This window comes from Varanus komodoensis, unplaced genomic scaffold (genome assembly GCF_004798865.1).
Source record: "Varanus komodoensis strain SLA01 unplaced genomic scaffold, ASM479886v1 scaffold3, whole genome shotgun sequence".
In the NCBI taxonomy this organism is placed as follows: Eukaryota; Metazoa; Chordata; class Lepidosauria; order Squamata; family Varanidae; genus Varanus; species Varanus komodoensis.
The window spans coordinates 30,068,531-30,095,157 of NW_025335761.1; the positions used below are offsets into that span (position 1 = coordinate 30,068,531).

Sequence of the window (26,627 nt, forward strand, 5' to 3'; positions counted from 1 at the left end):
TTTTAACGTTAAAGCTTATTATCTATTTGGCATGTAAATTAGCTCAATGAATAGATATTATAGGAGAAGATAGTTGTACCAAGATATTTTTGTACTACCAAAATGCACTATGGCATCACCCAAGTACCCCAACCTTGATTTGGCAACCGATTTATCTATACTATTTACAATTTGAAAGATAATCTTACTGTATTTATGTTTCTTTTGTGGGTTCCAGTTTATTTGTGCAAGTGCTATCATTCCTTTTATCAAACATGCTCCAAGAACTTCTTCCAAGTCTTCTGGGTGTCAAATTTCATCACTTAATTTTGAAAATTAAGTCACATTTTTCTAGCACTGAGGCTTTTTATGCACTGATAATACACCTTGCAGTCCATGAACCACTTACTTATAGTTAAGGCCTGTACTGAAGGTTCTACCTCTTTACTTATTGAAGAGCTTTTATTATTCAGCTTTTAACAATCCAATATGACTTTATAACACATTCTTTAAGATATTTTTACTTCTTAAACATGTAAATATATCAAATGGATGCTAAAAATTTCTTCTCTCATATTTGCTAATAGTCTGTTACATTATCAGTGTACTCTGTAGAATATTGGAGTAAGTAAGGGTCATCTGTTGAAACATATCTTGGAATCACATGGTTTAAATTTAGTTCTGAACATGAAAGATTAGGTTGGTAAAACAAACTTTACTTAAAATAGTTTTACTGGATGAGTTATACCTATTATTGGGTTTGGATGAAGCACTGTGGCTCATTGTAGGTTAGTTAACCCATGGCAATCTATGGTGCCCTCAAGTGCCAGGGTGTATATGCAACTACGCTGCGGTTGTCATTTCATGTGAACCTAGCAAGTCGGTTATGTGAAAGTTGTTTAACTCACTGGCCATTTTAGGGTTACACAAAGGTTGTTTAACTCTTACTGAATTTCCATGTCAAGACAACCACAGAGTAGAGGCTGTATAATAAAAATAGTGGCCCCATATGTACCATAGCCTCATGAAGGGCTGTGATGCAAACAGCACTAGTAAATTGATGCCATAGATTTATCCTTCAGAGACTTCTTGTCTTCCTGCAAAGTCTCTGACATAGTGCTGTTTGAAAGCTAAAGAACTAAACTCAAACAAGTGAGGGAGCAAACGTAGCAGTTTTCTATAGGATATTTCAGTTTCTTAGCACCAAGGTTAGAGACAGGTGGAAATCCAAGCTTCAACCCCCATCTCCATTGCAGCCAACATGGATAGAACTACACTGGCTGCTTTTCTGCCCAAATAGAGCTAAAAATGACATTCTGATGGGTGCGGACCAGGACACAAAATATTCTGAAGTCTTTCCAGCCTCCTTCTATACCTCACCAATATGTTTTGCTAGTTGGACAAGAGCCGATCTAGTGAAAATGCAGAGCATGAAGGCAAGGTGGCAAAGATGGTCTGCTGCTTCTCCTGCTCTCCATAGGATGCTGATAAGCCTTCAAGCTTAATGCCTGCAAGCATTGAACATCCAACCCATAGGACTATGCTCTAAATTAACAATATGTATAGTATGTGAAAGCAATAATTCATATTTTGCAAATCTTTTAATCTGAAAAATACAACTCATAACTTCTAAAATCTTTGGATTTGGAACAACTGGGTGTGTGCTCTAGCCACTGTTGAAAATCCATAACTATACCATCGTATAACTCTTAACAACTCTGCACATAAGAAATTCTTTACTTTAAAAGGTGGTTCCTTTTTATTATATAAATTACTATAAAAAGTACCTAAGTTAAAAATGGCAAAATAGATGCACAATTAAGAAAGATTTGCTAATTGTAAATGGTGCATGTGTGATCAGTTGGTTGGGTTTTCTTGTGTTAAAAGTGGTGGAAGCATTGACTGAGCCTTTTCCACTGTGGATTAGGTCTACAGATATTATGAGGTGTAGAAACTGAATAATTCTGTAACTTGTTATGGATCTCACAATGTTTATTATCAGAACTAGAGTGCTTGTCCTGACAGAGCCTACTGACTTTACTCTAGAACTTAGAAGAGAGGTAGAATCTGTTCCACTTCATGTTAGCCTTTGGAAGAAGCCCAAAGCATTGCAGGTTTCTCTTACTGCTTTCAGCTTTCTACATTGTCTAATAAAAAGTAAGATGTTGTCAGTTATGCTATGCTGTGAGAAAGGATAAAAGCAGCAAGAGAGACTCAGGGTTTCTTTTGCCTTACTCCAAAAGTGAAAGATGACAAGACCACTCCTTCTCATCCTGAATCCCTCATGTGCCAGATGATTTTGACTGGACAATTTGGTTTGTCACGCTTGTCAAATATTGGAAAGTTGATAAAGCATGGGTAACAAAAGTTGGTTCTTTTTGTGGTGGTACAGAGGAGGTTAGGCTTTACCAAAGTTATTGCTAGTAATTCCTTGGGGCCTCAGCAGCTGTGTGTTCGATCACTGCATTGATATCTGGAATCTATTAACTCATTTGGTCATGGAAGTATTCATTAACTGCAGTATTTAAGTACTGTGATATGAAGTCATTTAAACTCTTTTGTCAAGAGTTCTGTAAGTAGGATACCTGTGATCAAAAATTCTGTATAGGTTTATACTCCTTCCTTTAAAAATGAATATTTGAAGTACTGACCAACTCAAATGTGAGCCATTCAACTTATCATAATCATTTGAATATAGCTTTGTTAAAATATTTAGGCTTGGATTCAGGGAAGTTAGTCATTCTATTTAGCTCAATTCAAATCAATGGGAAAAGCTAGGTATGATTAACTGATGCATGACTGTCTTAATCTGGAGCCAGCCTTTAGTATCTTTGGTATCTGACTTTTTAGGTCATCCTCTTGATACAACACTGCTTACATGTTATTTACATGTTTTCACTTGCCACATGGTTTTCTTTCTTTTTTTCTGCATCTATATTTCAAGATCTAAAAGTCTGGAAGTTTTAGTAAGTTGTTACAGTCTGTTAATAACTTTCTAAACTAGACAGATATTCGCAAACATAATTTTACTTCTTGAAGAAAAAATATATTTCTTACATTAAAATACCTTTATTTGATTAGTTTTGAAATAAATAAATATAATTAACAATTGTTTTGTTGTTGAAATAAATCCATATCATATTTGAAATTGCAACTTATATCAGCTTCTGGTATGTCTAAAGAGGATGGGGGATTTGAAATTAGAGACTGAATAGTTATAGCTGTGATAATTATTTTCATTAAACTTCTACAGATCACCTCAAAAGGAGGTTCAAGGTATGTTCTGTCATGAAGATTCAATCAGTAATGGTATATGAGAAAAGTTGTTCTTGGAAGGGCATTGCATTGTGGTGTGTTCATACTAGATGTCTGACTGGTTTGTTTACCAATTGGTATGATTTACCGAATGGTATGATCTTACTGGTATGATTGTATGCTGATCAAACAAGCAACTGAAATACATTTTAGAGAACACAAGGGACTGTCAGAGAATTAACATCTCTGCAAAAAACCTAACCATCAAAATCTAAAGTACAAGAAAGACAATTTTAACATAACATCTCTGAAATATGATACTTAATGGTTTGCTTCATTCCCTCTTATCTCAACATAGTGTGGACTTTTAGTGATATGTATTATTGATATGTATTATTATTATTTTCACCTTCCAATAGCTGCGGCTCTTCTTAGTATATGGATAACACTCAATTCTCATGCTCTTTTTCATGTGGTCTAGGTCAGGCAGTGGGCATTCTGATTGAATGTCCGGGGACAGTGATGAGGCTGAATAAACTGAGGTTTAATCTAGATAGGATAGGGAATTGATGGTGTGGAGGACCTCTGACTCTAGTTTGATATTTATCCTATTTTGGATGAGGTCTTATTCTTGCTTAAACTTCAGGTTCACACCTTGTTTGTGCTTCTGGGTGTAGGTGGTATCTGTAACTAGGAGTGCTTTTCATAGCTTCTGTTGGTTTGCTAGCTGCACCCTCTTCTGGAGAGTTTCAAAAGACTCTGCCACTGTCACGCTTGCCTTTGTAACATTCAGATTAAGATTATTACAGTGCACTTTATATGGAGCTGTCTGAAAAGAATTCAAAAGTTATATTTTATGGCAAAATTAATTGACACCTACTGCTTTGAGTATATAATAAACCCTCAAAGGTCTTCACAAGACTTACGGTTGAATTTTGTGACAACTGAAAATCAGATGTTGATATATGAAACTGTGTTCATACTCAGATCTTTAACTGAGCTTTTGCTTTGTGTGCTGGCTTCACTACAACTATGACAGACTGTGAATTGTGGTAGCTAAATTATGAAGTGAACTCCTAAGAGAGGTCTCTCCATGCACCTGTTAGGAGGCAGGTTAAGACCACCTTTCCCGAGAGCTTTAGGGGGAAGAAAGGCTTAGGTTGCAGTTTTCTGTGGTGCTTTGTTTTCTTTTGTTTTTTTATTACTGATGCTTCAGGCAGTTTTAATCCCAGGTTTCTGCTTTAAATTTGTATCTCTCAGTGCAATACAAAATATTAAGCATTGTATTTATTTGCTATTAATAGCTGCTTTGGATATCTCATGGAGAGAGTGGAACCTGAGTCTGTAAGGAAACAGTCCAATGCATGTTAAGACAGAAGTCCTACAGCTCTCAGCAGACCCCAAAGACATACATAGGAGTACACTGTAAAATAAACTTTAATGCCTGATAGATGACAGTAACTTTGATGTTCAGGAAAACTTTATTTTTTTCTCCTCTACAGATTTTTAAGTGCAGACCTAAGACTACAAGTAGTAATGGTGTACTTTAATTTGTTTGTTACAAATGTCTACTAAGAATATGACTTGTAATACAGCCCTTATTAAGCATTTTAAAACATTAAACTATTTTTAAAGTGCTACCCTTATGGTGCATGTTGTTTAAATTGACTTAAACTAAGATGATACCATTGTATGTTGCCCTATTTTGATGGTTGTACATTCACATTTTTAAAACTGTGTCATCTGATGGATTTTCAGATCTCTCAGGGAGGAACCATTTGAACATCCCTTAAATGTGTGACATTCCTGACAAGAAGATCTTTAAAAGTATTTCGGTCTCCTTGCATGATCTTCTGTAGGGGTAAGTTTGAGTTTCTAAGTGTTTGAAAACTAGTAGATATGTAACATTACCAGAAAATCTCAAATTGTGATATGGATAAAAAGTTACAAAACGCAACTGACAGGAAAACTTGTGTGTGAATGCTTCCAATTTTAAGTACCTTCGCAAACTGATTTTTTTAAAAAAATCAAGAAAAACTAGAGTAGGTCACATTATTAGATTATGACATGTCAACTCAGCACTGTCACTGAATTTTCTGATTTTGGTTTCTGCACTAGTCTCATGCCACAAGAACTTAGATCGTAATTGGACTTTTTTTTAAAAAAGTATGTTTGTTGTTGTCACCAGTGGTCTGCTTCATATCAGGCACTGTAATGGTTTCTTACAGAAAATTTTCTAGCTGCTTTTTGCCCCCAAAAGTACTGTTGGCAGTAAACAGTGTCTTTGGAGGCAAATAGCAGGTGGTGGTAGTGCTGAGTGGAAAGCCATTGCTGGATTCTGATTCAGATCAGGGACACAAGTCTACCTTTCCTTCCAAATAAGTGCCAGTATTGAGCTTACTTTTCCAAATCCATGCTTAACATAGTATGTAGTTATATTCACTTCTGTGTCTGCACAATGGCTACCTTCCACATTCTCCTGTACCAGAGTTCCCAGCATTGGAACTCAACTGCTTACAATGTTTTCCTGTTCTATTCCTCACCTTCTTGTAGAGTCCACCCTTTTAATATACTCATCCTGACAGCTATCCTTTGTCCCCCTTCCTCTACTTGTGTATAGTCTTGGGGGCAGGCTGTTCTATGTTCATCAGACTTTAAGCAGTGTGTGGTATCTAATTGCTGCTTGAATGTTCAATGAATCTCTTCCACTCAAAGTTGCTTTTCCATGTTTTAATAATATGTCCTGGAGGATATGTTCTGCCTTTAACAAACCCACTTTTCCAGCAGCCCAGGTGAGAGAACTTTAAATTTTGGAGAGCAAGAATGCTCAGAGAGAGGGGGAGGTTGTCTTACAGCAGCTAAGGTAGTCTGTTAGAAACACTGGAGCAGTTTTTTGGGAGAGATTCTATTCCGGGTGGTATTAGGAAGGGTTTATTCCCTCTCTAGGAATGTTGCGGATATGACCTGTGGGTTGAAGGAGGAAGTTGCCACATTTTCAGTTTCTCTATGGCTGCTTGGTTCCTGTTCTTCAATTGCAGAGCTGCTTTGTACCATATAGTCTCTTTTGCTCTTTCCTCTAGCACTGTTTTTTATTGGAACTTAGCTAAAGAACTTTTGAAATCCCATCCTCTACTCCTTGCCTGAGAATATATTCCTTTTAAATACATTACAGTCAACAGAATTATCTACTGCTTTATTCCAAATGCAGATAGATTTTTTTTTGAGAAAGGAAGTTTGTTTTGTAAATGTCTGAGTGGACAATTTCAAAGCACATTGGATCAGTGCCCGATTCCTTCCTTCCACATTTTTACTTCTATATTTCTCCATTCTACTTGCCACTGGCTTCTCTATTTTCCTCATCTCCATCCTTACATACCTTGCTGAAATGAATGCTTGTCAAATTTTGTACTCAGGTTTGTTTTGTTGCCCTGAGATTGATCATGAAAACCAACTGTTTTGCTGCTGCAAAGAAGGAAGAAAAATGGGAATGGATTTCTTTGGAAGGGAGACTCTCTGAACCCTTTAAATCCTTGTTTTTAAAGCAGATGCATGATATGCTGTAATGTGCTGGGCCTTTTCAATAATGTTGAGAACATTGTTAGAACTTTAGAACAAGAACTGAACGCAACTCAGGCTTATGGGGAAAATGCTCTTATTATTTATTTATTTATTTATTTATTTAAAGCTTTTATATGCCATCACCATATGCCTCGGCATCCCAGGAAGGCTCACAGCACATACAATTAAAAACAATAAAACAATAACAAATACCATAACATATTACTGTATTTTTTGCTCTATAAGACGCACTTTTTCCCCTTCAAAATAAAGGAAAATGTCTGTGTGTCTTATAGAGCGAATATGTGTGTGCACTAAGTCTGTGAGATGTGCAGCCCATGGGGAAGTGATGGGGAAAGTGCCTGTGATTATGTGCCCATCTGATTCAGAATATTCTTTTTCTTGTTTGCCTCCTCTAAAAACTAGGTGCGTCTTATGGTCAGGCGCGTCTTATAGAGCGAAAAATATGGTATATAAAAACAAAAAGAGCAACTGTTAATGATAAAATATTCATTTTTAAAAATAGCAATCAAATATAAACCTGGCGCTAAAAAGAATATAAACTCGGTGCCAGGCACACCTCTTCAGGAAGCACATTCCATAAACTGGGCACAGAAAAGGCCCTGCTCCAGGTGGATGTTCTTTTTATCTCCTTTAAAGAGGGCTCCCGGAGCAGAGCCTCTCCCACAGATCTTAAGGGGCATGAGGGCATGTAAGGGAAGAGGCGCTTCTTCAGGTATCCTGGTCCCAAGCCATTCAGGGCTTTATAGGTTAAAACCAGCACCTTGAATTGGGCCCGGACTTCAACTGGAAACCAGTGTAGCTGGTAGAGGACCGGCGTTATATGAGAATAACAACCGGTCCCTGTCAGCAGTCTGGCAGCTCTGTTCTGTACCAGCTGAAATATCCGGACTGTTTTCAAGGGCAGCCCCACGTAGAACGTATTACAGTAATCCAACCGGGAGGTTACCAGAGCATGAATCACCATCGCTAGGCAGTGCTTGTCCAGGTAAGGGTGCAGCTGGTGGATCAGCTGAAGCTGTAGGAGAGCATTCATTGCCACCGCCGCTGCCTGGGATTCCAGTGACAGCTCTGGGTCAAGGAGCACTCCCAAGCTGCAGACCCTGTCCTTTAGAGGGAGTGCTACCCCGTCCAGGACAAGATCAAAGTCACTTATGTGAAACCGCAATCCACCCACCAACAGGACTTCCGTCTTGTCTGGATTGAGGCTCAGTTTATTGGCCCTCATCCAGCCCATTACCTCGGCCAGGCACTGGTTCAGCACAGCTACCGCTTCATCTGGAGTAGATGTAAATGAGAGGTAGAGCTGAATGTCATCAGCATACTGGTGACACCGCTGCCCAGACCTCCTAATGACCTCTCCCAGTGGTTTTGTGTAGATCTTGAAAAGCATGGGGGACAAAATAGAGCCCTGCGGAACCCTATGGCACAACTGCCACAGCGCAGAGCTATAGTCTCCCAGCACCACCTTCCAGAGTTGGCCAGCCAGGTAGGAGCAGAACCACTGCCAAGCAGAGCCTCTTACTCCTAACCCAGCCAGCCTATCCAGAAGGATACCATGATCGATGGTATTGAAAGCTGCTGAGAGGTCCAGGAGAACAAACAGGGACGCACTCCCCCATCCCTCTCCCTGCACAGGTCATTGTACCGGGGGACCAAGGCAGATTCAGTGCCATAACCAGGTCTGAAACTGGACTGAAATGGGTCCAGATAATCCGTTTCATCCAAGCGTGCCTGGAATTGTCCCGCCACCACCCACTCTAACACCTTGCCCAGAAACGGGATGTTGGCCACTGGTCTTAAATTGGCAGCCACCTCTGGGTCCAGGGATGCCTTCTTCAGGATAGGCCGGATCACCGCCTCGTTCAAGGGGGTAGGGACCCGGCCTTCCCTCAGTGAGGCATTGACAACCTCCCAGACCCAGGGACCAGTCCCGTAACTGGCTTCTTTAAGTAGCCAAGAGGGGCAAGGGTCCAAGAGACAGGTGGTAGGACGTACCATTCCAAGCACCTTGTCCACATCATCAGGCCGCAATAACTGAAACTCATCCAATAACGATGGACCAGACAGCGCTCTGGACACCTCCTGTACTGGATTCAAATCAACTGTGGAGTCCAGATCATGGCAAATCTGAGCGATTTTTTCCATGAAGTGCTGGGCAAAGTCGTCACAGCAGGCTGCCAAAGGTGCGATCACTTCCTTCTCCTGGCCAGAATATATCAGGCCTCTCACCACTCGGAAAAGCTCTGCCGGATGGAACTGTGAGGAAGCAATGGAAGCAGAGAAGAACCGCCTCTTTGCTGCCCTCACCTTCACAGCATAGGCATGATAATGTGCATGCAAATGTGTTCGGTCAGATTCGTCCCGAGATTTCCTCCACTATGTCTCCCAGTCCGCTTCATCGCCCGCAACTCAGGCGTATACCATGGTGCTGAGCGGGTTCTGCTAGGTGGGAGAGGACGCTTAGGAACGATCATGTCGATTGCCCTGGTCATCTCCCTATTCCACGAGTCAACCAGGACATCAGCAGGAGCGCCAGCTTTATCTGCCGGAAAATCCCCCAGAGCCTTCAGGAATCCATCTGGATTCATCTGGCTCCAGGGCCGAACCATCCTAATATGGCCTGCACCCTTCTGGAGGGAGAGATTAGACCCGAGCTCAAACCTCACGAGGAAGTGGTCTGACCATGACTGAGGAGTTAAGATCAAGTTAACCCTTTATTTTGTGGGAATGGCAAGCTACCACATGCTGAGAGGAAATGGTTAAGCAATCTGCAAGTGTTCAGATACTTTTTTCTATATTCTAGCAAGCTAGTAGAAATAATTTTTGTATATAAACACATATAATTTGTGGAACCATGGGTATGCTGTGTATATGCTAAAGTACCTTCTTAGATGAGGAGAGACTTGTGTGAGAATCTCAGGAGCGGGAGTAGAGGACCTTGTATAGATTGCTCTTTCCTCATGGTTGACATTGGGAGTAGGCAGAGCATTCTGTGTGAAGCTTTCCCTTCTCGAGGAGATAATGGAGAAAATTTTCTTTACTCTGTACTTCAGCAGTCCTGATGAATATCAGTGCATACACAATAACTAATAAGGGAGAAAGTGTTCACTAAAGAGAAAAGGGCTAAGAGGAAGGAACATACAGATCCACGTCCCATTACCTATCCTTTATCAGTGATTAGTGGGCAGGCAGCATTATGTTTCTGGGTTTCATCTGCTAAGTGTTAGCTTGTCCCAAACAATGGGGAAAGCCTTCACTTATCGCAAATCAATAGTTGTATTCCCTGATGGAACAATGAGAAGAAAATAAGAGGTTAAAGCAGTCTGGATATTGAGGAGGGGTTTGAAGAATAAAAGAATTAAAATGTTGGAACTTTGGAAAAAATCAGAGACCTGAGTTGGAAAATAGGGAAAGATGGGTATATTAGTAATCAGAAGCATCTTTTTTAAATGAAAAGAGAAGTTTGCACATGCTTAGTGGGACTTTCATACCACCAGCAGTTCCCTGCATTATATTTCAAAGTGCATTTGAAATTCATCCATCTTGGAAAGACATCTTGTGATGTAAGGTTGGTGGGAGTACTAGTAGTAATACCATTTAACTAAGTGGGGAAGAGAAGGAAAGAAAGGCAAGTGGGTTGGCTGGCTGGCTTTCTGGATTGGGGTAGTATAGAATGCCAGAAGGATGCAGTAAGGAACCATAGAGAATGGACGGATAAGATCATAATGTAAGAGTAAAAGAGGCAACTTGGGGCATTTTCTTTATTGAATAGGGAAGAAAGAACAGGAGAGGATTACAGTGCTTCAGACAAAAAGTGGCCAGTGTTTCAATACTGTTTATGTTGTAGAAAGAGTGGAATACTGGGTAAAATAAAAGAGAAAAGTAGTAGAAATTTGTGACTAGTTGAATGTAGGCAGAGATGGCTAAGGCAGAATTAAAAAAATGATTCAGTGGTTGAGAACCACTATGAAATGTGTATTGATAAAACAGAATAGAAGATTATCAAGAAGTATTTATGGCAATATTAGGAATTATCAAGAAGTATAAATGGCAAGATTAGGAATCTTTATCCTATCTTCAAGTCAGCTCAAACTAAATTGCTAGGAATAAAGCAGAGAAATGTGGACTTGGCTTTTTAATGTAGGTTTGAGAATTATAATTTTAAATGCTGTAGCAAAAGTCACATAGATGAATGAGATCACCCAGCGAGTTGGACAATTTAGAGTGAGGAAAAGTATAGCACCAATAATAATGACTCTTTGCAAGCCCAACAGGAAATGGTAGAAATTGAAATGTTAACAAAAATACTGGGGTCTAGACATACAATACTTTCCCCACAGGGTTATTCCATGTGAGAAATTGGGAACCAGGCTTTAGGATTGCAGCCTCCTTCCCCTCGCAATTATATAAACATGAAATTTCTTCTGATCCAGGAAGATGAGTTCTTCAAGGAAAGTCATGCATTTGGATGTCTGGGTATTGTCTCTCAGGTTGGGCATTTATCTTTTCTGCAGTGAAGAAACTGACAAAGGGAAGGAAAGAATCCTCACAAGCCCTAATTGTCTTTCTGATTGTTTTCTGAGCACAATCCCATATTAGAGACTAGTATCTGAACAGGCTTTGAGAGGTACATGTTTGGCCAGTAGGCCTTACAAATCCTATTCAGAGAAGGGTCTTTTAGATCAATATAGGGAACATAGTTAATGTTCTCAGTTTTGCTTTGTAAGTCTTATATCATCTTATTTCCCCCCTCATATTAATAATCTTGAGCATTTTCTGCTTATTAACTGATTCAACAAATCAAGCAAATGTGTGGCAAAGAAACATGTGACCATTCTTGAGTGACATTTGGATATACTTTATTATCTGTCTTTGGATTATTTTTTTAATAAACATACTTAGAACACCCCTTAAGCTTTCATGTAAAGAGGTCTGAGAGGAGTAAGAAAGTTATAGTGTATTATTACTGTGCTGAGGCAGGAATGCTTCAGACATTCTGAGCAGATTAACTAACATAATCCAGATTGTGTACCACACAGGAGAGCAGGAATGAGCAAACTCTGCATTGGTAAAGGCTGAGGAATATGTTTCAATAAAAACACTCAGTGCTATGTGGAAAGGCAAAACAGCCCTCCACGGTCACTAAGCCATCTGTCATGCAGGAAACTACATCTGTCCTTCCTGACTACAAATATGGCAATTAGTCTCTGAACCATGAAAACACAAGGCATCAACCAAGTTTTTGTAAGAAAAAAAAAATAGATCTCATATGTAAATTCAAGCTAAACAATAACTTCTGTCCAGTTATTTCAGAAGAAAAAGAACTGTTTCAGTAACCTAATGCTGAGGTATTGGATTCAGACAACTGATATATTCATATTTTTCCCCAGAGTGGATTATAAAACAAAATAAAGCTGATTGTGAACTACTGGTTAATAGACCTATGTGACTCAAGTTATCTCCTAAAATATTGATGAAGCCACAGTGAAAAGATGCTGTGTTTATCCAGATGAGCATTGTGTGACTAGTGGATATTTTTTGTATTTTTGCCATTCTGTAACGTGTGTTGCCTCTGAAGCAGAGTGTTTTTTAAACGAAAGAGCATTGTGCATTGAGTGCTGTTGTGGGAAAAACTCAAGAAAGTTTGGGAATAGATGTTTGATTCTCACCTTAGCCTTTATTGGATCTGAACCCCCCCCCCAAAAAAAAATCAATCTAAGGCAATTTGATGGGTCTGTGAAAGTATGTTCCTACTCAACTAGAGGCAGAGTTCTTGTTGGTGCTATCTAGGCATAGATAAATTATTTAAATTAGATTTTAAAGTTAAACACCTTATTTGATGTGTTAGTGTTGTGGTATATATATGCTTTTAGTTGTTATAGATAGTATATACAATATAAATAACACATCTATAAATATAGATTAGATCTAAAGATATCATTCATTAGGGAAAGCAAAGTGACCCCTGAATTCTGCTGATCATTTCTTCTGAAGCCTTCCTGTCTGGACTGAGTGTCATTTGTCCCTATTCTGTCCATTGTTATGCTCAGGCATTGAATCACCACTGCCTTATTGGAATTTGATGAAAAAGATAGCTGAATGTCAGTTCATCCTACACCTCTAGATAACTTTTCTCAGCAGTTTCATGTAGGCATTTAGCATCACCTTCTGTAATTGGCTATCTAGAAGAATACCATTTCAATGTTCTCAAAAGATTCAAGTCCAAGGGAATCAATAGGGTTGCACTTCCCCTATCCCTCTTTTGGCAAAGGTTATCCAATAGGCAACCAAGGGAGTTTCCATTCAAAAGGCAAGGCTGATGTCTAATTAAAATGGATCTAGATAATGTACTTGTTTCAAGATTTTGTGGAGTTGACTGTCAACCATCTGCTCAGATAAATAAATAAATCAAGCGTCTTGCCCAGGAAGAGGGGATGTTGGCTGCTGGCCTGTAGTTAGCATCATCCAGGTCCAGGGTAGGCTTTACCCCCAGAAGTGACCTAATTACCATCTCATGAAAGAATCTGGCACCAGTCTTTCTTTCAAAAACAATTACGACCACCATGATTCAGCCCGATATCCCTTCCTATTAAGTTAAAAAGGGGTGGGGGACAAGAGGCAAGCAAACAGGTAGCCAAGTTGACTTGACCAAGCACCTTATGCTAGTACACTGCTGAAGATTCTACCATTTCTCTCCATGGCCCAGATTGCAGCAGGTTAGAGTGCCCAAGGAGCACCAGCTATATCAGAAGGACCCCACCCCCCCGAGCCATCTGGAATCCACAAGCTTCCATGGGCAGATAATTTTATTAGGTCCTCGACCCTTGCAGGGGGGGAAGGTTGTTGGGAATGTAAACATAAATAGGAAGTGATCTGATCATGATAATGGGATAGATACTTTCAGATTACCATCCTACTGCCCAGTCAAGAAGAGAAGAGTGCATTGGGCTGATGCTGTGCTGAGTTATTCTCATGGTTGTCATGGTGTCATGAAGACCTGAGCTATCCTGAATTTGGCAGCCTCAACATAGAGGTTGAGATCATGCAGAACCATCATTTTAGAACTGTTCAACACCAGCTGAGCTTGAGCTTGTCAGTTCAAGCAAGAGAGTCTGAAAGGTGGTCAGGTTGACAGTATACCAGGAGAATCCCTAATCTGCCTTAGGTACTCAACACAGAGTATAAGCACTTAAGATCAGGACTTGAATGGGCAGGAAGTCTAGGGAGGGAGGTAGAATTCCTGTAGATGCCTCTTCAGGCCAGTGTTGTTGCTGCACTGAGTACTTAGGAGGGTATAGTATGGAGAAACTAATCTCTCCCCATTCCCCCAACTAGGTTTCAGTGATGTACACCAGGGTAGCCCTCATCCACTGCTACTGTTGTGTTAAATTGTGCTGCTGTTCCTGCTGCTGTTGAATGCCAGGTCAGCCCAAAACAAAATCCACAATTTAATTGTGGATGAGGCAGATTTTGCTTTGGGTGACCTGGCATGCAGCAGATGACCCGTGGACAAGCTTTCTGAGGCAGCCAGCAAGTATCAGGAGACTTTGTGAGAAAATTATCATCCTGTGATCTTTTCTTCCTTGCTGTATCAGCCACCTTTTTGCTATTGATCCACTGAGAGATCTGAGTGTGGCTTACCTTTAGCAGCTCCCAATGTAAAGTTTCCAATCCCATCCCTTCACTTTCCCTTAGCAGATCTTGTTGTCTATACTTGTTTTTCAAATCAAAATTGTAAACCCTAACATTCCCTTGAGTGGTTTTTATTTATGTCTTCTGCTTCACTAGGGTGCTTTCTTTGCTTCCTTGGAAAGCAGATTTCATGCTTCTTCCCTCCCCTCACACCTCTTCCGCTCTGTGACAGCCACAGAAATGACTAGCCTGTTACTCTCCCCTTTAATTCTTTTCTCTTTGTGCTCTGTCTACCAGGAAGCAGTTTGTGTTCTGGCTCCCTCTTTTCCTGCTTACCCCTGCTGCTGCCCAACAGCAAAGCTCATCCTCCTGTCTTTGCACTCACCTATTTTCTGTCAGTTGAAGAAGTGCTATTTTATTTCCCCACTCTCATTTCTGACAGCCCAAGAATGAGTTTGTTTTCTGCCCCCCTTTCATCTGTTCCCTACTTATGCTTTCCTTTGCAAGAGGATATGGCACTTAATGGAGATCCCTACTATGGACATGGCACTTACTTGGGAATGCCAACAGGGAGACGATTGGGAAAGGGTTAAACTTACACAGCTTAGGCTTGCTGAAGCTGTTTATGGGGAAAGGATGCTTAAGTGGGGGTATGACTATCATGGCATGAAGTGGAGCGTGGTGGAGATGGAGAAGATTACTTATTACATTCTAGCTAGTGGAACGATTGCTGATGGATAGGTAATTCTCTTGCTCTTAGTCTTCTATTAGTGCTGCCAAGCCTGTATATGTGATACATGCATGGATAATGGTCCTAGAATCACTCAAGGGTAGCTGTGCAGATATTGTGTAGTTCATGCCATGGCACTGTTTCAGATGGTGGGAGGGTTCAGCAGATGTGTATGGGGGTTGGGGTGATTGGTACAATCATCAATGGCAGTGGCATCAGTCTCAGCCCTAGTCCTTGAAGCTGCATGTCTCCTTCCTTGAGTCAGGAATGAAGTGCAGGATGCAGTCAGTACATCATGACATTTGATATCAGGTCATCCTCCACATCCAGAATCATGTACAGGGAATGCTACTGGTCCTTTGTTGTTGTTGTTGTTATGTACTATCAAGTTGCCTCAGACTTACGGCAAACCCATGAATGAAAGTCCTCCAAAATGTCCTGTCCATGATAGCACCACTCAGCTACTCTAAGTTCAACCCTGTGATGTCCTGTATGGATTCAATCCATCTCATATTTGGCCTTACTTTGTTTCTTCCTTCAACTTTTCCTAGCATAATTGTCTTCTCCAGTGAGTCTTACTTTCTCATGAAGTGTCCAAAATATGACAGCCTCATTTTAGCTTCTAGGAAAAGCTCTGGCTTGATTTGATCTGTGACCCACTTGTTCATCTTTCTGTCATTCCCGGGTATTCACAATGTTCTCCTCCTCCAGCATTATGTTTTGAATATATCAGTTTTCTTTCCTGTGCAGCTTTCACACCTGTTCATTGTGATGTGAATGCAACATTGATCTTGGCCTTTGTCTCCTGTGAAATGTTCTTGCATCTTTTCTAGTTCCTTCATTGCTGCCCTTCCAAGTTTCAGTCTTCTTTGAATTTCTTGACTGCAGTCTCGCTTTGAATTGATGACTGAGCCAAGGTATGTAAAATCTTTCAACATGTTGGTTTCTTCATTATTATCAGTGCCCTGATTTTGCATGTTGTTCTTTCACTTTCATCAGGTGTCACTTCAAGTCATTGCTGCTTTCTGCCACTAGTATAGTTTCATCTGCATATCTTAAATTATTGATATACCTTCTGCCAATTTTCACTCCTTCTGATTGTAATCCAGCTTTCCTTATGTTCCGTGTACAGATTGAACAGTCAGGGAGATAAAAATACATCTTTGTCTGACACCTTGTCTCTGGGAAACCATTGTGTTTCTCAATAGTCTAGCCTAACAGTAGCATCTTGTCCATAATACAACACAATCAAGTGCTGAGCCATGCCCGTTTCTTTCAGGGCTGACCATCTTATGATCCAGACAGTCAAAGCCTTTGCATAGTCTATAAAGTATAGACTGATGTTTTTCTGAAATGCTTTGGTGCATTCCAGTAGCAATGCATTTTTGTAATATGATCTCTGTTGCCTCTTGCTTTTTGTAATCCATCTTGAACACCAGACATTTCTCGCTCTATATAATGTAGCATCTTTGTTGTCATTTTGCTTGAGTGGGAAATTAATACAATGATCCTATGGTTGCTGCCACTTTTGCATGCCCTTTCTTGGGAACTGGAATGTATTTTCAATCTGTGGGCCATGTTTTGGAGTGGCTGCACAACATTCCATGCTGGCTGTGGGAGCAGCCAAGAAGGGCAGTGTTCCCTGTGGAGACACACATTGCTGCCCATGCAAGTCTTCTCTCTCTTGTCCACTCTTCCATGCCAAGTTAAATTTCCGTTTGCTAATTAGGTGGTTGTCTCTGATTACTGTTATATTTTGAAAGCTATTTTCTTTAAAAGAAAAGAAAATCAGTGTGTTTTTGTATCTGAGGCATAGTTTAGGCTGTAATGTATTTTTTAGAAGTGAGCTCCATTGAAACCAGATGAACCAGTACCCCAGTCTGAAAGTTTTGTGTTTCCTTCTAAGTAAATAGTTGATGTGGGTCAGTTTTGATAGTGGTTATCTACTTGTTTGGAAACAGGGTTTATTAAATCAGTGTGAAAAGTATCATGATTAGTACTTACTGTGCTTTCTGAAGAGCAGCATCCCATTGCACAGAATCCTGTTCAGAGCAATCACCCAGAGAACGTTTCCTCATTTGTCATTTGCCTTACTGAATCTGGGATATTAATTGAAAGCAAGTTTTACTGATATGAGTGGGACATACTTTTATGTAAGTGTGCTTAAGCTTGAAGCCTTAATAGTACATAAGGTGTAGCTTAATTTCCCTTTGGTATCAAAAAATTTAGAGGTTAAAAGGTGAAAGCACTTTTTGCCTAATATGTGCTTACCTTTCTTTTTTCATCAAACCCAGGTGAGGCAGTGGCCATCCTGATTCAGTGTCTAGACTTGGTAATGGGCTGGATGATGGCCAATAAACTCAGGAGACTCAATCCAGACAAGATGAAGGTTCTGTTGGAGGGTAGATTGTCTGTCGACTTAGGAGATATTCAACCTGTCTTGAACAGGATTGCACTCCCCCTCAAAGGCAAGGCCTGTGGTTTGGAAATGTTCCTAGATCTGGAATTGTCACTTGAGTTGCAGGTGGACTCAGTGTCCCAGAGAACCTTTTATCAGCTTAGGCTGATTTACCAATTACAACCCTATCTGGACAGACAGAGCCTAGCTACAGTAATGCATGCACTGATAACCTCTCATTTGGACAACTGTAATGCTCTTTGCGAGTCCCTTGGACTGCAAAGAGATCAAAACAGTCAATCCTGAAGGAAATCAACCCTGACTGCTCTTTCGAAGGGCAAGTACTAAAGCTGAAGCTCAGATACTTTGGCCACTTAATGAGAAGGAAGGATTGATTAGAAAAGACCCTGATGCTGGGTACAATTGAAGGCAAAAGGAGAAGGGGATGGCAGAGGTTGAGATGGCTGGATGAGGTCATTGGAGAGGTGGGTGTGGGCTTAGATGTACTCCAGGGGATGGTGGAGAACAGGGAAACCTGGAAAAATCTTGTCCATGGGATCTTGAAGAGTCAGGCACGACTTTGGGACTGAACAAAACAGAACAGAACAATGCTGTCTGCATGGGGCTGCCTTTGAAAATGATCTGGGAACTTCAACTAATCCAAAATAGAGCAATGCAGTTGTGTAACAGGGATTGGGTCGTGAGATCACATCATCTCAACCCTCTTTAAATTGCACTGGTTGCCATTTCAAAGTGCTTGTATTAACATACAAAGCCAGATTATCTGAAAGAACAGGCTATCCCATATATACCTACCCAAGTCCTAAGATCATCCTCTGGAGTCTTTCTCAAGGAGCCCTCCCCTAGGGAAGTAAGAGGGGTGACAATCAGGAGAAGGTCCTTTTCGATTGTGGCACCCCATCTATGGAATAAGCTCCCTAGAGAGGTTTGCCTGGCAACTACCCTTTTTTCCTTTCAGTGTCAGATGAAAACCTTTTTATTTTCCAGGCATTTTAGTAGTTAAATTTGTAATTTTAATATGGTTTTATTAGATGCTGCTGCTGTACCTATGTGCCAATTTTATCAGTGGTTTGGGAATGTTTTTAATATTATTGCTTATTGCCTAATTGTTTTATTGTGCTGTTGTTATTTTCGCTCGTTCACTCGTTCATTTGTTTATGTTTTAACCTTGTAAATGACCCAGAATGCCTTTGAGGAATTGGGCGGTATATAAATGTAATAAATAAATAAAATTGTGTAGCCTAATTCATAGTTATCCCTTACTAATGTTTTAGGGAATAGTTCAGCATGCGAGAGTGACATCTAATTTAAATTTACGTGTTTGAATAGATAATAAAAGTTGATGGTCTCTCTCTTCTTTCCTTTCAGAAATATGGACTACTTGATCTTGAACACCTGTTTATTGCAAGCATGAGGATCCAAGAAGATTTGAAATCAATTTTGCAAACTTGGAGATAAGGTCTTAGTGAGTAGAGGCACTTTTAAGAATGAACACTATAGCCAATTGTGTTGGTGAATATAGAAGGATGAGAAGAACACTATGATGGCAAAGAACAAAGAAGCTCGTCCCCCATCCTATGCTATTAGCGTGGTTGGCCTTTCTGGGACTGAAAAAGACAAAGGGAACTGTGGAGTTGGAAAGTCGTGTTTGTGCAATAGATTTGTGCGGTCAAAAGCAGATGAATATTACCCTGAACATACCTCTGTGCTTAGCACAATTGACTTTGGTGGACGAGTTGTTAATAATGATCATTTTTTGTATTGGGGTGACGTAATACAATGTGGAGAGGATGGAATAGATTGCAAAATTCATGTTATTGAACAGACTGAGTTTATTGATGACCAGACTTTTCTGCCTCATCGGAGTACGAACTTACAACCTTATATAAAACGTGCAGCTGCAACCAAATTGCAGTCAGCAGAAAAACTGATGTATATTTGCACAGATCAGCTTGGATTAGAGCAAGACTTTGAGCAAAAGCAAATGCCTGAAGGGAAGTTAAACATTGATGGATTTCTATTATGCATTGATGTTAGTCAAGGATGCAATCGGAAGTTTGATGACCAACTTAAATTTGTAAATAACCTCTATATTCAGCTATCAAAATCTAAAAAGCCTATAATAATAGCAGCAACTAAATGTGATGAATGTGTGGAACATTATTTGCGAGAGGTTCAGGCATTTGCTTCAAATAAGAAGAACCTTTTGGTAGTAGAAACATCAGCAAGGTTCAATGTCAATGTAGAGACATGTTTTACTGCACTGGTACAAATGATGGATAAAACCCGTGGTAAGCCTAAAATAATTCCCTATCTGGATGCCTATAAAACACAAAGACAACTTGTTGTGACTTCAACAGATAAATTTGAGAAACTTGTGCAGACTGTGAGAGACTATCATGCAACATGGAAAACTGTTAGTAATAAACTGAAAAATCACCCAGATTATGAAGAATACATTAATTTGGAGGGAACCAAAAAGGCCAAAAATACATTTTCAAAACACATAGAACAGCTTAAACAAGAGCATATACGAAAAAGAAAAGATGAATATATTAATACATTACCAAGAGCTTTTAACACACTTCTGTCAAACCTGGAAGAAATTGAGCATTTGAGTTGGTCTGAAGCTTTGAAGTTAATGGAGAAAAGACAAGATTTCCAGCTATGTTTTGTGGTGCTGGAAAAAACACCCTGGGATGAAACTGATCACATAGATAAAGTAAATGACAGGAGAATTCCATTTGACCTTTTGAGCACACTAGAGGCTGAAAAAGTCTATCAAAATCATGTGCAACATCTAATATCAGAAAAAAGGAGGATTGAAATGAAGGAGAAGTTCAAAAAAACACTTGAAAAAATACAGTTCATTTCTCCTGGGCAGCCCTGGGAAGAAGTTATGTGTTTTGTAATGGAAGATGAAGCTTTTAAATATATTACAGAGATGGATAGTAAAGAAGTATATAGTAGGCATCAACGGGAAATAGTTGAAAAAGCCAAAGAGGAATTTCAAGAAATGCTTTTTGAACATTCTGAACTGTTTTATGACCTGGATTTGAATGCAACACCTAGTTCTGACAAAATGAGTGAAATTCATGCAGTTCTGAGTGAAGAGCCTAGATACAAAGCTTTACAGAAACTTGCACCTGATAGAGAGTCTCTTCTGCTTAAACACATAGGGTTTGTCTATCATCCCACTAAAGAAACATGTCTCAGTGGCCAAAACTGTATGGACATTAAAGTAGAACAGTTACTTGCTGGTAGTCTCTTGCAATTGGATCACGGTCGTTTAAACTTGTATCATGATAGTGCCAACATTGATAAAGTTAATATTTTCATTTTGGGTAAGGATGGTCTTGCACAGGAGCTGGCAAATGAGATTCGGACACAGTCCACAGATGATGAGTATGCGTTAGATGGAAAAATATATGAACTTGATCTTAGACCAGTTGATGCAAAGTCACCTTATCTTCTAAGTCAGTTATGGACTTCTGCCTTCAAACCACATGGATGTTTTTGTGTATTTAATTCAATTGAATCACTTAATTTTATTGGAGAATCCATTGGAAAAATCAGAACAGAAGCATCTCAGATAAGAAGAGACAAATACATGGCCAATCTTCCATTTACATTAATACTGGCTAATCAGAGAGAGAGTGTTAGCAAGCATTTGCCAATTCTTAGACACCAAGGACAGCAGTTAGCAAATAAGTTGCAATGTCCTTTCATAGATGTGCTTGCTAGTACTTACCCACGTAAATTTAATGAGGCTCAAATAAAGCAAGCTTTGCGGGGAGTTCTGGAAGCAGTTAAACACAATTTTGATGTTGTAAGCCCTGTTCCTACAATTAAAGACCTCTCAGAAGCTGACTTGAGGATTGTTATGTGTGCCATGTGTGGAGATCCCTTCAGTGTAGATCTAATTCTTTCACCCTTCCTTGATTCTCATTCTTGTAGTGCTGCTCAGGCTGGCCAGAATAATTCTCTAATGCTTGATAAAATTATTGGTGAAAAACGGAGGCGAATACAAATAACAATATTATCATATCACTCTTCAATTGGTGTAAGAAAAGATGAATTAGTTCATGGGTATATACTTGTTTACTCTGCTAAACGGAAAGCATCTATGGGAATGCTTCGAGCTTTTCTTTCAGAAGTACAAGATACTATTCCTGTTCAGTTGGTGGCTGTTACTGACAGTCAGGCAGATTTTTTTGAGAATGAGGCTATCAAAGAATTAATGACTGAGGGTGAACACATAGCTACTGAGATAACTGCTAAATTTACAGCTTTATATTCTTTATCTCAGTATCACCGCCAGACTGAAGTTTTTACATTATTCTTCAGTGATGTTTTAGAAAAGAAAAACATGATTGAAAATTCCTATATGTCTGATAGTACAAGAGAGACAACTCAAGCAAGTGAAGATGTTTTCCTGCATTCTCCTAGAGGGAACTCTCTTGCTTATAACTATTATCCAGATTCAGAAGATGATACTGAAGCCCCACCTCCTTACAGCCCAATTGGAGATGATGTACAGCTGCTTCCTGATCGGTCAAAATATCGATTAGATTTGGAAGGTAATGAATATCCTGTTCATAGCACACCACTGAACTGTCATGATCATGAACGCAACCATAAAGTGCCTCCCCCCATAAAGCCGAAACCAGTTGTACCCAAGACAAATGTGAAAAAATTAGATCCAAACCTGCTAAAAACCATTGAGGCAGGTATTGGTAAAAACCCAAGAAAGTCTAGAATGGCTTTGCCACCAACAGATGATCTTGAGCAGTCTGATAATTATGCAGAACCAATAGACACTATTTTTAAACACAGAGGGGTTACTGATGATATCTACGCAATTCCAGATGATAGCCAGAATCGTGTGATTAAAATTCGAAACTCCTATATAAATAATGCCCAAGGAGATGAAGAAAATGGATTTCCTGACAGAATTTCAAAGACCCATGGAGAAAGAAGGCCTTCAAAATACAAATATAAATCTAAAACATTGTTTAGCAAAGCCAAATCCTATTATAGGAGAGCACATTCAGATGCAAGTGATGATGAAGCTTTTACAACCTCTAAAACAAAAAGAAAAGGAAGGCATCGTGGCAGTGAAGAAGATCCACTTCTGTCCCCTGTAGAAACATGGAAAGGTGGTATTGATAATCCTGCTATTACATCAGATCAAGAATTGGATGACAAAAAATTGAAAAAGAAGACTCAAAAAGTCAAAGAAGACAAGAAAGTAAGTTTTCTAAAAATATATATTTGATTAAAGTTAAGGCACATTCTTTTTTGAAAGCACAGTGGCCCAGTTTGTACCTAATGAGAAGGTTCCATGGGTAAATTTCTTTGTAGATTTGCTTATTTCTGGTTGGTTTTGTTGTATAAGTTTTAGTGAAGGTTTTTTAAAACAGTGATTTTACTGATGTAAGGCTTAAATTGTTATCTTATTAGTGAGAACTATTACTCTATATGAGAATAAATTCACATTGTCTTGGAGCTTAATACAAAGCTGTAGCTGGGATCAGTTTTTGCTTTATGTTTTAAAGTAGCAGGGAGAGGTACATGTAGTCAAACCATAGGTTTGGAGGTTTGAGTGCTGTACTGGCTATTGTACAGAAGGTTAATAATTCTGTAATTAATTCTGAAATAGATGTCAGTGAAGACATCTGAATTTTAAGTCTTAATTTTTGGAACAGATTTTGCACAGTCTAAAAATGGTGAAAGAGGGAAGAATGGACCCCTAAAAACTCACTTGTTCAATGCTGCATCAGATCACTGGTCATCTACCTTGATATTGAATAGGCTTGCATATAACTAGAAGTCATCACAGTTGAATTTTCCTGTGGGAATTCTACTCACAGTGGCTCCCACCAGTTTGAATGTTTTAGCTCATCATAACTTGGGTGGGATAAAATATTCAATGCCATAACTTGTCACGTGAACTTGGGAAAGGTAGATTATTAGACTGATTAACAAGCCACCCAAAATTCATGGCTTTTTCTATGGTTGTGCGTTGCTTCTTAGGTACCCAGGGAACACATACTTACCAGGATTGCCCATAACAAGCTATAGTGTGCTCCTGCTGTAGTTCAGATATTCAAAATGGTGGCTGTAGCAAGAATCAACATCCATGGTGGCTGCTTGTTACAGAGGAACCAGGTTACTGTGTTGTCCTGACATTCATTGTGGGGTGGGGGTGGATGCATTCATAAGCATGGGATGATACTGATATTTAACATTATCTGTAGTCAGATAGTGCTGTCATTGGGTATAGTTATTATGCCCTGACCTAGGGCCAATCATCTTGTGGAAATGGGCTTTGCGTATGGTTTGCCGTTTTGGATAAGGTGTCTTATGTAAAGGGTTCTGCTCAGGGAAAAGTCCATGTATCTGCAAACCTGCTTACTTCAGTATTGAGCTTTCTGTTAAGATCATTATTTGACAGAGTTTGTAGAACTTGAATGACTGAAAGTGTGTAATATAATTCAGTAACTTTACTGGTAGATACAGTGCTTGTCAGCTTTGCACATTTCTAATAAGTTGGCTTGAATGATTGGTTCTGGAAGGGCATGTCTTCAAAAGAAAAGTTTACTGTGTGGAATAAGTAAGGTTAGTAGTATTGTTTTAGTATGAGCAAAAGTCCTAACAGTTAAATGGTCATCCATACTGCCATTTCTGGCATGCTCATGGAAATCATTTAATATTAAAAATTGTTTAGAACAAAGGGTGTCACTTTGTAATCTGAATAACCTTGGCAAAGGATTAACCTTGTCTACTATGACACTGCTTCTAAAATTTACTTCATGTGAAGCCAAGGAAGACATGTTCACCAATTCCTAATCAGAGGGGCCCAAGAATTTGAGTCTGTCTGATGGCACAGTAATTATTTTGTAAATATTTAATCTGTTTAAAGAATTTAACATATAAATCCTGTATATCAGATATGGACAGATCATATATGTCACTTTCTCAGCTAAGCATGGGTGCCCATCCTGCTGCTGATTCCTTTGTCCTTGGATCCATGCTTCCACTGTTGCTGCAGTTTTATTAGGGAAAAGCGCACTGGTCCATGGGACAGATACAAAGTAATCTCAGCCAATAGGGACGGAAAATTTAAACTCCCATCCTAGCATACCCTGGTGAGAGGGAAAAATATGTGTGAGATTGAGAGTGTGGGCAGCAGGAAAGTATATTTATGTTTTTGCCTGTGCCTGTATGTGCATATGAACATGCATGTAGGTATATCTAATGGTCTTGGGGACAAAAAGAGTGCTCTGCCCTCTTTACATTAACTAAATTCAGTCAGTGAATTAGTAATGGTCATGAAAATGCTTTGAAGCAACTTTGCAAAATGTTATTTTTAAAAATGTGATATGAAATGTGGTGATAATGTAAGTGGTGACCGTGGCTCAGTATTTTACTTCTGTTTGAACTAGTTGATGTAGATCTTTCATACAAGTAGCAAAAAGTTCTCAGAATTTTGGACTGGTAATCCAAATGACGTTTAACAATTGTGTATGCAAATCCAACTCTGCAGTCCACCCCAACCCTGCTTTGAATGTTGTTTAGTTGATAAAATCTATGCAATATTTGATGTTTGGAGTAGGGATATAGCTAGAGCTTGCCTTTTGTACCTACTTGTACTTTGTTTTTTTGGGAGGGGGTCAATGTGCTTTCTATTATAAATTGGACAATGTTTTGATTAAGTTTATTTTACTTTGTGCTATGTGATCAGGTAGGAGATAGTATTACTTAATATTAACTGGGTGCAATTATTTTTGAAATGTCAGGCACAATCTAGTGTTTTGTTTTTGGGTAAAGATAGTGTATTAGATTGTTGTTGTTATATGCTATCAAGTCATCTCCAATTTATGGCAATCCTGTGAGCGAAAGCCCTCCAAAATGGCCTATCCATGATATCTCTGCTTAGCTGTTTTTAATTCAAGGCTGTGGCTTCATGGAGTCAATCCATCTCTTACTTGGTCTTCCTTTGACTTTCCCTAGCATGATTATTTTCTCCAGTGAGTCTTGCCTTCTCATGATGTTTATTAGGTACAGCAGATTTAATTAACAAGTGTGACTACGTTTTGTATTAAGAGGTGTCTGTTGGCCTAAGTACTGTCCTAGACTGTTTGTTTGGAACTGTAACTATCACTGATATTAAATCTTCGGTTAGACATGATTCATTGAGGGGGGTCATTGTGATTTATGTTGCTAATTTTTAAAAAATGCATGAAATTTACCAATTATTTTGGTGTGTGAGAGATAAGACTTCTGGCTTGTACAATATGTAATGTTCATCCAAGCCTGTGTCAGAAAGAAGGGGCCCACAACTGAGACTCAAAAATGAGCCTTGATTCAAGGGGTGTGATAACTGCTATAGTGCCATCTTGAGCTGCATGAGAGCATCTCTCAGCAATCTCCAGGAGGGACAATGCTGATATAAGAAGAAGCCAAAATATAGGCTCCTCCCGGATCTAAATGAGAGGAACAAGGAAGAGGTGCCGCAGCAGTCCCTATATCAAAAGGAAACCTTCCTTGTATGTTCTGTAATGTAAATTGTGCATTAATTAGAATGAGAAGGGTTTTATAATTTCAAATATTTTTTAAAAAATTTGCTAGAAAAAGATAATGATTAGGCAATATTTGAAAAATAAAGGCAAAGCAATTGAGAGACAGTAAGTCTGTAGTACCTCAGACTTTGCCATTGAGGTCCATAACATAAAAGTATTATAGCTATAATTAACTATAATTCCAGAAGATTAACACTATGTTGGCATTTGATCATTTTAATTCTAGTGCACTTTATTCTGTACTATTTAAGGAAGCAAAAAGATGGTTCAGTTTAAATAGCTTACAGTATGGAATGGTGTTGCATCTTTGGGTAAGACCTATGTTGCACTTCATGTAGAAATTTCTTTGATGTGTTTAAGTGTAGGTCTATAGTAAGGGCTTAAATCAAAAGATGCAGCGTATCTTTCCTCCCCCATCTTCCCCAGTTCTGTTTATCATTCAAAA

General features: G+C 39.2%; 1 protein-coding gene across 3 annotated transcripts in view; it reads left to right on the forward strand.

Moving 5' to 3' along the window:
- ARHGAP5 (Rho GTPase activating protein 5) overlaps nucleotides 1-26,627 on the forward strand; it is a 62,445-nt gene that overhangs the window by 2,094 nt on the left and 33,724 nt on the right. For 2 of the 3 annotated variants that reach the window (XM_044436217.1, XM_044436219.1), the window contains exons 2-3: nucleotides 4,993-5,095; nucleotides 18,966-22,848. In XM_044436217.1, coding sequence (XP_044292152.1) covers nucleotides 19,138-22,848 — 3,711 coding nt within the window. In that variant the 5' untranslated portion in view covers nucleotides 4,993-5,095; nucleotides 18,966-19,137. Of the gene's footprint in view, nucleotides 1-4,992; nucleotides 5,096-16,011; nucleotides 16,096-18,965; nucleotides 22,849-26,627 lie in introns of all 3 variants that reach the window. The other variant, XM_044436218.1, reaches the window with a different exon arrangement.